The sequence below is a fragment of the Cupressus sempervirens genome, chromosome 3 (assembly GCF_028749045.1).
Source record: "Cupressus sempervirens isolate cs-2001-9-10 chromosome 3, ASM2874904v1, whole genome shotgun sequence".
Lineage (NCBI taxonomy): Eukaryota > Viridiplantae > Streptophyta > Pinopsida > Cupressales > Cupressaceae > Cupressus > Cupressus sempervirens.
In genome coordinates, this window is record NC_143120.1 from 131,157,915 (window position 1) to 131,170,440 (window position 12,526).

General features: G+C 35.2%; 1 protein-coding gene across 2 annotated transcripts in view; it reads right to left on the reverse strand.

Annotated features, from left to right (window-relative positions):
* Positions 1 to 10,143, reverse strand: part of LOC149565109 (alpha-glucan water dikinase, chloroplastic-like) — a 180,777-nt gene extending 170,634 nt beyond the window's left edge. Inside the window, exons 1-5 of one of the 2 annotated variants that reach the window (XM_089818652.1) lie at positions 9,548 to 10,143; positions 9,279 to 9,373; positions 9,042 to 9,120; positions 8,542 to 8,633; positions 8,314 to 8,467 (exon numbers count right to left, since the gene is read on the reverse strand). In XM_089818652.1, coding sequence (XP_089674778.1) covers positions 8,314 to 8,467; positions 8,542 to 8,633; positions 9,042 to 9,120; positions 9,279 to 9,373; positions 9,548 to 9,610 — 483 coding nt within the window. In that variant the 5' untranslated portion in view covers positions 9,611 to 10,143. The remainder of the gene's footprint in view (positions 1 to 8,313; positions 8,468 to 8,541; positions 8,634 to 9,041; positions 9,121 to 9,278; positions 9,374 to 9,547) is intronic. The other variant, XM_089818653.1, reaches the window with a different exon arrangement.
* Between the last annotated feature and the right edge of the window lie 2,383 nt (positions 10,144 to 12,526).

Below are 12,526 nucleotides of genomic sequence, written 5' to 3' on the forward strand. Positions count from 1 at the left end.
CCCAAAGCACTAAAAACTTTCTCATCCTCCACAGACCCCAATATCATGGTCAAACATAATTCAGCAAGCTTGAAATATTTTGATATTGAATCCCTCAACACTTCGCTCTGAGCCAGATTTCTCCAAAGTTTGGTTATCAATCCTTATTCTATGAGGTTCCGCATAAGATCATATTGTTCCTTCATTGTCTCTACAAAATAACGTGATTGCTCTCTCAAACGAGATTCATCTAAAATTCCATTTACAGTTACCCCATTAATTTCTTTGGTTTTGCAAAATTGATCTATCAAAACCAATAACTTATCTCTAAAATCTTTCAAACTTCTAAAACTCCAATAATTGGGAAACACAATACACATTAATTCAAGTAATTCGTGTCGAGGTAATCTTTCTCTAATTTCTAAGGAAAGCTTATAAGAAATGTCCTTCACAAAATCAATTACAAACTCAACAATTTGTTCAAACACTTCCTTCGTAAATTTTAATTTTGGCTACATGGGCTTCTTTTCTTTTCTCGTTGACACAGACATTCCATAGCTGTGCATTGGTATCTCAACACCCTGTATAGTGGCACATAACTCCCCTTTTGCATCAATCTTTTAAAAAGTTATCAAGATTATCCAAATCTGTGACTCTCTTCCACCCTAAAAAAAATTCATCTACAAAAAATGAATATGGATTTCTATAGAGATTATCGAGGGTCGTGCATGTCATTTTATGCAGCGTATTATATTTTGCAATATACATAAATCTTGTTTGGGTCTTCTTCATCATATTTCTCATTTTCTCTAGCATGGGGAGAATGGATGCTAACGTTAAGAGTGTCTCTACATTACATAACCTTTCAAGTAACTAACCATATTTCCGTTGGCCATATTGATCATCACGAGTTGACTCCATTGTACTAAGCAACGATGGATATTCAAAAAAAACCTGATGAGTTGGTCCATCCAAAGAGATCCATCTGGCAGTACTATCCTTAAGAATCTTTCTTCCATTAGTTAGTCCCTCGGCAAATTGTTGAAATTCTTTGAATCGTTTAGGACTTCGACAAAAGTGTCTACAAATCTCTTTGATTAAAACTTCAACTTTGTATATTTGTGAAGAGTTGTTGACAATTCCAAAAGCTCAATTCATTCTGTGGGCCATGCAGTGAATACCAACAACGTAAGGTGTAAGAAAATCTTTTAACTTTGTGACAAGATCATTCTTGTGGCCTTGCATTACTAAAGCTCCATTTGCTCCAACACAGACCATCTTTTGGGCAATTGTCATTTCATCTTATACCTCCATATTCAGTTAGAGACCTCTTTACCAGCAAATATGTTTTCCATTGTTGAATTATCCTTCATTTTAACAACAGTTAGTAGATTGGGTTGATAGACAAAATTGTCTACAATATAGACACACATGTATACCCAGGAAGCATTGTCTATTGTTGTCACCTCATCTAAAGATAATGCAATAAAGTTTGTCTCTTTAATTTTTTGCTTTGATATTTTCCTTTTCAACCTCAGCAAGACAACTTGCCCATTCTGATCCACTGTTTACTGACCAATGACTCTTTGGATAATAACAAACTTTCAGAAAGTGTAATAAAGCAATCAATGATGGGTGGTCTGTCATGGCACGCCCTTTGCTCAAAATATAGAAGGAAACAATTAACCAAAGAGCTTTACCCATTTCTTCAACTTCCATTGTTTTTCCAAGAAGAGATTCAATTGAGTCTTTTACTTCAGTAGGCTTTGTCTATATTTTTTCCTAAAATTCTAAGATTTTTGCATTCTTAACATGTTGAAAGTCCTCCTCAATTTCAAATCTTGTCACTGATTTTTCCACTCCATCTATGATTTTATGTAATGTCCCCCGTTTAGCCAGTTTGGATGTGTTGTCGTTAGCCTACTTCTATGTGGTCTCGGGGGCTAACAAGGACATGGACAGGATCTTGTGGTGTTTTGGCCTAGTCGATTTTGTTTTGGGCCAAACTGAGTTCGTTTGCAGGCATTTCCAATGGGACTTACTATTTTTAGTAAGTCAGCCAGGCTAGTCAGATGATAATTTTGATGATGGGGTTGGATGTGTTTTTCTGAGCTCTTTCCAACAAGCTATCATTTGTGGCGTTTCGAGATCATTTGCTATGGAATTTTAATACCGGAAGTTATTTAATGAAGTAACTACAATTAAATTAATATTATAAGGTTACTTTATTATATTTTGTATTTATATGTGTGCCTAGGAGTGGGACACCAAATGAACTCCTTGGGTCTTTAAAGTGATAAATGGAAACAATATATTAAAATGCAAATATGAGATTTAATCCCACATTGCTTGTGGAGTGAGGGTCAACCCTCTAAGAGGACTTTATATACAACTATGAGTGGGGTGTGGAGATAGGGGGAGAGTGAGGAATTCAAGCTTAGTTTGGTTGGTTCGATTGCTGGCTTTTGGAGACGAAATCCTCCATTGGTGACAATCCTTTTGCTCTTGGAAGACAAAGTCAAGGGATTTAAGATCTATCAACTTCATACTGTGTGCATTCAGCTTCAATTTTCAGCTACAGGCAAGATTGAAACTGTTCCATTTCCAAAGGATTATCATTGCAAACATTGAACAGCACGGAGGGCAGATTTGGAGGAGAGATTTGGAGCAAGTTTGAAAGTAAACACTGCTGCTACAGTGTCATGAACAGTGCGTGAACAGTGTGCATGAACAGTGTGCGTGAACAGTGCGCTTGAACAATGTGCGTGAATCATTGCTCATTTTGTGTTATTTGGAGATCATATTTCATACCCTAACGGAGCAGCTATTAGATGGGTTGCTAAACTGGACACTCATCATCAAACTGCGATCAACAGCGATCATATCATTTCCAGGTTCTTCTACACCCGATTATAATAGTTAGATGAATGTATAGGTGTCATAGAGGTCTGCATTTTCAGTCACTTCAGTCACTGTGTAACAGTCATTGCATTATAAACTCAGTCACTTTGTACACAGCTATATGAAGTTTGTATATCTTGAATAGAAGATAAGTGTGTGACATTCATGATCAGTCCATAAGAACTCTTTACATTGCATATTTGTAGTAGTGTTCAAGTGCCAAAATATTTGTCCTTGCTATTCTTCAAATCATATTGTCATTTGTTTGGTAGAGAAGCATTTTAACATCTGAACAAGAACTCAGAAACTTCAAATCAGACTTTGCACACCAACTGTTTGATAAAATGTCGTTGAATCAAAATTGAAAAAATCAAGGCAGAATTAGTAGGGTATGTTACAGTTTATTCTCATAAACTTTACCCATATGTTTTTCTATGGTGTCAATTTTTCGCTACAACCCTTTTTTTTATCCTTGTGCATATCATACATTTGCATTCTACTAGAGGCTCACCTTCTATTGGATTGCACATAGGTTCAATGAATGGGTACTTTGAGGCCCATTCTATTTGAAAATTATTGATCAATAGATCCCAATTCCAATCTGTTTTGAATTTCACATCATTTTTTGCACTATATTTCCTTTTTCCCTTTCTTGATCATACACCATCATTATCACCAGCTTTGGAATTCTCATCCAAGTCAATTATATTGGTTTTGCTACTTTGGGTATTGACCTAAAGATCTTGGCAACTCTGGATATTTACCTGAATATCTTTTTCAAGTTCATCGTGCTCAAAGATATCAGATTCGCCTTCTTCAATATGTGTGAATAGCACTGGCAGTGGTTGGAAATCTTGTAAATGTACTTGGGATGTTGTAGCTTCTTGATTTTGGCCACTAAAATATGATGACAAGGTTTTGTGAGTGCGTTTGGATGGCCTTTCTTGGCTTCCACCACATGTAGGAATCTTACCTTTGTTCATGTTCGACATCTCCAATTCTCCAAAGAAATATAGGCTGCCAAAAATGTCAACTTGTTGAAAAAGTGGCAGTCGACTATTGCATATATTTATCTAAATAGGATTCATTGGTTGTATGACCTACACTATAAAATATAGATGTCCTAGGTCTCCCTAGTTACTGGATGACTCAATAGTCACTAGTCCCAGGTGATGACTGACCATAAACAAACTAACTTGTACCTACTAAATAAGAACGAACCACAATTATAGAGTCCAAACAAATAGTGGTCTGAGTTACTCACCTTTGCCTAAATTGTAGTCGTCACTCACCAATGCTCTTGGTAGTTTGAGAAATTGTAACTTCACTCTCAATTGGAATAGAGATAACCTACTGATCTATGAATGTATTTATACCAATCCTTTTGGAATATTTTAGTGTATACAAAATATTTGGCGAAGCCCGTATAATAAAAGCACGTCTTATGTAATTTCCAAGCTGATTATGGTTCCTCCAATATATGGCCATACATAATAGAGTTGTTGAAATTGAATTATTGTGTGACATGCATCCACATATTTGTGGGGCAAATGTCATCCCTCTCCTAAAAAACATTTAAATCGTGGGCGAATTGAAGTCGTCCAAAATGTTCCCTTTGGAAATCATAGGCGAATGTGTTTAATTTGACATGTGCAAAAAATATTTTGAATTGGCTATATCATGTGAAAAGGAGAGTCGATGACATAAATCATGTGGCGATGGGCCTACAGGTGTGACCCATTTTTGGTAAAGTTGGGGCAACACGCCGTACCACATATGTGGTAAATTTTCCAAACTGACATTGGTCGATAAGTGGAATTCGCCAATTGGCGAATATTCACCACTAAAGTAAACGTTGTTGTGAGAGGGTCGAGAAGGAATATAAAGTGAAACAGGAATTAAAGGGCAAGACAGCCCAGTACAAGGATTTTCTCAAGGAGATAAATGTTCTCGTCTTCTCGCATAGCCCTAGTGCATTCGCCTTGGCATTCATACTTTGGTAAGAGATGGATTCTTTACAAGAAATGAAGAGAAAACTCATCCTCGTAGACTAGTGGATCTTCAAGAAAGTGGAGATGGTATTCGATTTCTTCTTTGAATCTTTTTGTTATTATTTTGAGGCATCAAGGACTGAGAAGGCCATCCACAATGAAACTAGTTTGTGGAACATGGATCTCACCAATTATAAGAGGCAGATGAAACAATCAAAGAAGATTTGTGCATTGGACAAAGATGAGCTGATTGTAGTTAACATCCTCGTAGACGAGGGTGAGGATTTTGCAGAATTTAGTTCCCATCTACTTAGGTTTATAGTGGATGTCATGGAAATGGCTCATAAGATGGTATAAAGCAACCTCTCTTGGTACAAGAATAGATTGTCCTTTTAGCCACATATTTGGTGCGAACAATAGGCTCTCCCCCAGATAATGTAGAGGGTATACAATTTTGGATTCTTTCTAAGAAATTTTTGACGAGCAGATGGAGAAGTTCAGTGCTTACCATAATTTGATAAATAGGTGATGGATGATTGTATGGATATGGTCCTCACCACATACGAAGCCCAAAGGATCACAATGGAAATGTGGGAGATCTCAGATTGGGCAAAGGTCGCATTGCGGGAGGCAAAGCTCTAGATACAATGGGTCGAGAACCCAATGAGGAGTCCATAGAGGCTTGCGTCTAGAACTTTGAGAAGTATAAATGAGTTACTTCTGGGTGATTGATCCCTATATTATTTGTTGTTCAATTCTTATACTTCAAGTTCCAAAGCACTCTAGTTCCTCATGTTATCCCATACCCCCGTATTCTTTTATTCTTTCATATGCCACAATCGGGCAGGCCTACCACAACAAACACTAGGTTGCCCAAATTCATGCTTCTGCAATACAGGCATGCCTTTGCTACAAGAAAAGTATAGATACACTTGTCAAGTAAAGTAAGGCAAGATGGGTGTTCTATAGGTAGCTTATTAATGGGACGTCAGCTATGCATTTAAGGCAAGGTACTAGTGATGACAAGGAGATAGGTCGTCAATCTAGCATTTATGAAGCATGTTCAAAGTCCAGAGGATATACACAATACGAGAGAAGACTTGTACACTATCACCTCCCCTCGGAATTCAAACCTTTGGGTTCCCTTCTCTTTTCTTCTTCTTCTCTCTTGCTCTCCTTTCTTGGAAACTATATTATATAGGGCTAAATGCCCTATAAATGTATCATTTCAAGCCATAGTTAGGGTCCGCAAAGTTGATGATTTTGAGGCACTATAATCACTAATAGACTAGTGCTAGTTTTAATAACTCTTTCTCTAGTACTTGTTAATTTGTATGCTCCCTTAGAGTTGTGTATACAAACCACTAATTGCATAAAGATATTAAATATAATCAAAGCAAGATGAATGACTTATTCTACCATCATTAGCATACGTGTTTATTGGTAAAGTTGTATCATTTTCATTTCATGGTGTGCTTGACCCAGGAATGTTTAAAGGTTTTGTGTTGAATACAGTTAATGATCTTAACGTGGAATGGATTTTGTTTCCTTAATATATATTGATATGTCGATCATTGTCACATTGTTCTTGTGTTTAGTTGATGAGTCGAAATGATGAAATGATAATAGTTAGTTTTGGTTCTTTTCTAACCCTATCCTATCTTTTGATATTTATTTTATAATTTTCTCTAATGCTTACTTTCAAGGATTCTATCAGTTAAGAACCTTCCTAAACAAGTAGGCCCCTTGGACAAACATCTATGTGTCCAACTCAGTTATCCAACACCTTCGTAACCCAACATCCTAGTGCTTGGGAGGATTAAAAACCCCAGTTATTTTCCCTCTTTCAAGCAAAATTGGTTGGAAAACACACCCGGCTCATCTCTCAATTGGCCCATGCACAAAAGCCCCATTAACTGGGATATGCGTAGCACTAGTTATATGCATATACATTTGTAGTAAATAAAAGACTAATATAATTAATGACCTAGTCCTTAGTCTTCTGCTAAGACCTTCATAAGGATAGGGGGTTTGTGCAGGGGAAAGAGAGAGAGAGAGAGAGAGAGAGAGAGTAAATCCTCACAAGGTAGGTGTTGAAGATTGTAGTTTTGATAGAGATGTCTTTGATTTTTCTATATGTTGAAATAGAGAAAATATTGTGTCAACAGCTGGAGATTATATTTATGATAATATTTCAAATAATATTATATGAAGAGACATGTCACGTGTCATGCAAAGAGGCATGCGTTTGGAAATATGAAAAGACTTGTTTTTGGAAATTGAAGAGACCTTCAGTTGCGATATGAAGAGTCTATCAATTCTATATATTCAAGAGATTGCTTTGTGTGTAGACATATTGTATCAAGTGAAAGCATTGTTCTAAAATATTTTATCATCAATAATAGAGATATTTTTTTGGTGTGGCCAGGTTTTTCTCTTCAAGTTGAAAGGTTTTCTTTGGATAATCTCTTGCATCCTTCGTGCAATTTTGTTCTACTTTTCTTATTGTTGTTTATCATTATTTTTCTAGGCAAAACATTAACAATAGGCGAATCCAAGATGAGAGATATGGATGGGGTCCAAAAGCCTTACAGGAGCCTGCTTTTAGATTGGTTTCCAAGCACCCGTGCACACTAATTCCACCATTCTTTGTTAGGGTTAGGGAAGTAATATAATCTGTATATGTTGTAGCATTTATATCTGCTAAGAATAGTGAACTCAAATTATCAGTTCAATTTTATTTATAATACATGATATATTGATATACATATAGCCTATTCCTTAATCACTCGCTATAGCCCCTTAAGAGGATTGTTTGGTGTTGTATAGGGCCTAGGGGGAGACGGAGTAAATCTTCACAAGGTAGGGGAATCCCAAAATGGGATATTGACAGGGTCCTAAAGCCGTGAGGGACCTACTTGTAGATTGATGTCAAGTGCCCTATGACAAGTAAATCCCCATCCTCCTTAGGGTTGAGTTTAGGATAAAAATAAGGAATCCGGGCTTAAGTATGTTCAAAATCATTCATGGTTTCTTAATTCAATCCATTTTAAATTCATAGAGATGTATGTTAATCTTTAGAAATTGATACCCTCCTAGTAAAGGACATTACACAAGTATATGTTAGCACTGTAATGGCTGTGTGTTAAGTGGCAGCATCATGCTGGCTAGGACGTGCAATCTATAATACAAATTAAAGGAACTCAAACAGTGACATAACAAAGCCAAGAATGGGAAGTTAAAATTTGAACTTGGATTAACATCACTTTTCTCTGCAATTTATCTTAAAAGAATGCTCCCAAGTCTAGGTTCTAATTGGAATACCTTATATAAGCACAACATAAGAGGAAAAAACCATAGACAACAGCATATGTCTTTGACATTTAAAACAAATTTGTTCGAGAATGCACTAAATGTAGACTCCTTCTGAGATATTACTGACCTTTTCTTGTTCTGGGGTATAATGTTTCTTTCCTTTAGATTCCCATTGTATATAAGCCTTCAACTGTACAAGGTCTTCAGGTACAGAGACTTCAGAAACATTTATCGCATCTCTTGGAATGTCAATGTGGACATTCTGACCATTCAACTTGAACCTGTGTAACGACAAGAAATTATATCCCATTCCCGTTGCATTTACCTCAATAATACTGTTAGATTGATAACTAACCATTTGTCCCTGGCTTCATCTTTCACGAGAAACTCAATAGCACATATTTTGGGATCCCGAATTTCAATTGTCAAGGAATGGCATTCCCCAGACTGTCAACCATAAGAAAAGAAAAATATTAATCAAATTTTATTGAAGAACACCAAACTCCAGTATCGATTTTCATGTTATTAGATATTCTAGATACTCTAGTTTCGCTATGCTTTTATCTCTTGGCATAAAGTACATTTTGACTGTAGAAAGCAATCACAGTGTAGTTATTCTTGCTTCAAATACACTAAGCATATGTATATACATGTGTGTGCATATGTACGCGCTACATATGTGTCAAACGCTAAAATCACGAAAACAGTCTTCTAAACAAATAGACGCACTTTCTATAGATACTACAACTACAGATCGTTTTAACTTAAGAGTAGTCTAATCTTATTTTATCTTGCCTACCAAAACATACAACCAAGAAGAGATATAGAAGATTTTTAATTTAATCAAATGCGTACCCTTTTAAAAGGAGTTTGCAGTGCTTTCTCTTTATAAATTCTCGTTCCAGTAGGCCGATGAGATGGAATGACCCAAATCCTGCGAGCAGCCATCATTATGTGATCCAAATTAACGAATGGTAACTAGAGCAATGTAAATGAAAAAACCCAATTCCAGGAAGCAACCATCAAGTTACACAATTTAAATCAAAACCAATTACAATGATGCAAATGGTGTTAGTGGAGTGATAAGCTTACTTGTCAGTGGAAAGAAGAACTCCCCAATGAAGAAGTAGGGATGTAGTGGCATTTGTGACTTGTAACTCTATGCAAGTTGGGGACCCCTTCTTAACCTTCAATCCCCACCAAACGGTTAAATAAGTGAATTACAGTAAGAATTGGTTGTGGTATTCCAAAACATTGAAAAAAATGAGAAATAAGGTGCACCCTAAAATCTTCATTTTTCTAGCTCAACTCTAGTATACTTACAGAAAGCTGTTAAAACATTAAGTCATGTGTATACAAACCTGTACTTGGATTCTTAGGCCTCCATCCAACTGGAACTTGTAATCGATCTGCTCCTTCGCCATCTTGCGGGATCAATTCAAATTTGCCGTGTCTATTAAAATTTATAGTCGTAAGAATCTGTGAAGAATCAGATGCGGATAGGAACAGGAGCATACGGTGGAGAATAGCCCAAAGGCGATGCCCACTAATTAATATTCCCATTTTTTACCGCCTCCCTTCAATTGGAATCTAAAACAGACTCGAAGATTATGCATGCCAACATATTAGTCATATAACGACAGGTACCATTTATCTTAAAGCCTTTTTGTGTATGTTCTTAGCTCAATGGCAGCAGCTGGTTTTGATTAGAAGCTGCAAGCTCTGTTCAGCGGGCTGTATTTGCCAGTATGCTTCGACTATGAATGAGGCTAAAACTAGTAACAGAGTACAATTTTTTAAATCACACTGTGAAGAAGGTGGTTTATTTCAAGGTGGAAGTTTGCATTTTCTCTGAATCCTTTACGCGAATTAAGAGAAAAAACAAAATGCTCAAACATATGTCTACACGCTGTTATTGTGATAAGGTCATTTCCCAAATATAGAACGGGTTTAAAGCAAGGACCTTTTTGGTTGCTAGAAAAGGAATATAATATTTGGAATACATTTTTCGTTTGGTTCATCAATTGGAATAGTGAAAAAAATACATATTTCCATTTTACCTCTAAAATAAGCTTATACCCTTTCCAAAAAATAGTTCTTATTGGAATAGTCATTCATATTTTCCATTCGTGTGCATGCAACTTAATGCATGCAACCAAACGGAATAATTCAACTGAGTACCTTCTTTCTCCATAATTTGAATCAGATTCGATCCTTTAACATTTTCAAGTTCCACTAATGGTTTAACTTTAAATTACTTAAACTTTTTCATTAACTCAATCAATTAAGGTGGAGAATTAAAAAATTTAGACAAAGTTGTTATAGGTTAATTTGATTGATTATAAAAATTAATATTTATTTATCTTTTTATTAACATCTTTATAAAATTTATTAGGAAAAAATATTTTTTTCTTAATTAATTTATACAATACCGTATTTTAAAATACGTCCTCATTTTTGCTACTCATTACACAATGTTCCCATAGAACTTTTACAAATAATCATATTTTTAAAGCAATGAAAGAGGATTGTGATTACCAAAATGAAAAAATAACTATTAATATTTCATACTTATTATTATTTTTATTTTTTTGATCAGTAATAGATATGTTTTGTTAAATAAAAAGAAAAATACAAGAGGTTCACAGCTTCTAATAAGGGCCCATACACCATACATGAGATTTCTTAAAAACCTCCAAACAATACACCTTTAAGACATTTATAAATTTAATTTTAATAAATATTATAATCTAAATATTATTAATATCAAACAAATAAATTTTAAATATATAATAAAAAATGCTTCTTCTACATTATATTTTGTAGTATTTTTTATCATGATGAGAGTGTGAGAATACTAGGAGTACTATGACTAAATTACAAATCAATTAAGGTTTTAAAAGGAGGAAGGCGTAGGGTTTGAGGGGAGAGATGGGATAGGGTGTAAAAAATATATTTAATATATAAAGTATTTACAATATATCGTGATCATTAGATGACAACCTAATCCATTCTTAGTATTTTGTTGAGGAATAATACTAGGAACTTTGATGCCTTGTCCATTAATACCAAACCCTAAACCATTGTGGCCATGTTTATCCATAATGTCATATCCAGTACTATAAGTAGCTTTTAATGTGTTGGGAGAAAGAAACTTTCACTTAGAAAAGTAATGTGTGGTAGAATGTAGAAGTGCTCTTGGAAGAAACATTTTGCTATGTTTAGGAGCTTGAGGTGGTGACATTGAAGAGGAATCTTTTTTAAACTCCTTAACATCTTGTGTTGTCTTAAAATGGGAGAACCCATCATTTGAGACGCTTTAGCTCTTGCCCTTAAGTGATTTTATGGACCATGAATGCATCTATGCTCAATAAGCTCTTTCTCCAACTTAGTTCCTTCTTTTTTAGTTTAATCTATATAGTTTTTGAAACCTCAGGGTTAGCCCTTCTCAAAACAACCATGTTATAGGTTGATTGATTCGACCTATACATGTATAGGTGGACCCAATTGACCTATGCTATTATAGGTTCACCAAATCAACTTATACTCTAGACATTTCTAGTCCCAAGGCCATTTTTATCTTTCAAATTAGAAAAGCGGGTGACCCCATTAGCTTGCTTTCTTTTCGTACCCAAAAACTAGTTTAAAATAAAGCCTAGGAACCTCATTTTTACATCATTAGACATCCAAGGACGTCCATTATAAATCACAAGAAAACTATAGTGTGCATAAGGACACTCAAGATAGCATATTTCAAGGAGTTTCCAAGCATTCAGCAAGAAATCAAAGATTCAAGGATTCTTTGTGAGTGTTTCCTCTTCAAGATTTGGCATTTTGTTGGTCATCGAGGTAGGAAATCTACATTGTGGCATTCAGCCCCTTTTAAGACCATTGTACACATTTACATCCATGGCTCCATGATTTGGTATTGGTGATAGACATTACATTTATGGAGGTTTCCTTCATCCTTCATTGAAGATTCAACATCTACAATATTCAAGCATTTCAAAATCCTTATTGATAAGGATTTCAATCAAGTGAGGTGTTCATATTTACACTTTTCTTGCTTATCTTACATGATTTACATTTAATTCCCTTTCAAGGTTATTTTTTAAATGGGGGCTTGACCAAGGAAAGCTCCACAAAAATCCATTTTTCTCTATTCCAATCACAAATCTATAATTGAATTGTCAATCACAGTTTTATATCCATAGTTTTCAGAGTAGAAAAGCATTTCCCTTTTCATATTTTAAGGTCAATTTTTTCCCTTCTTTTTACATCTTACCATAGACCCATTTTTATATTTTAATTGGTCTGAGTGTACACATATAGCTCCTAGA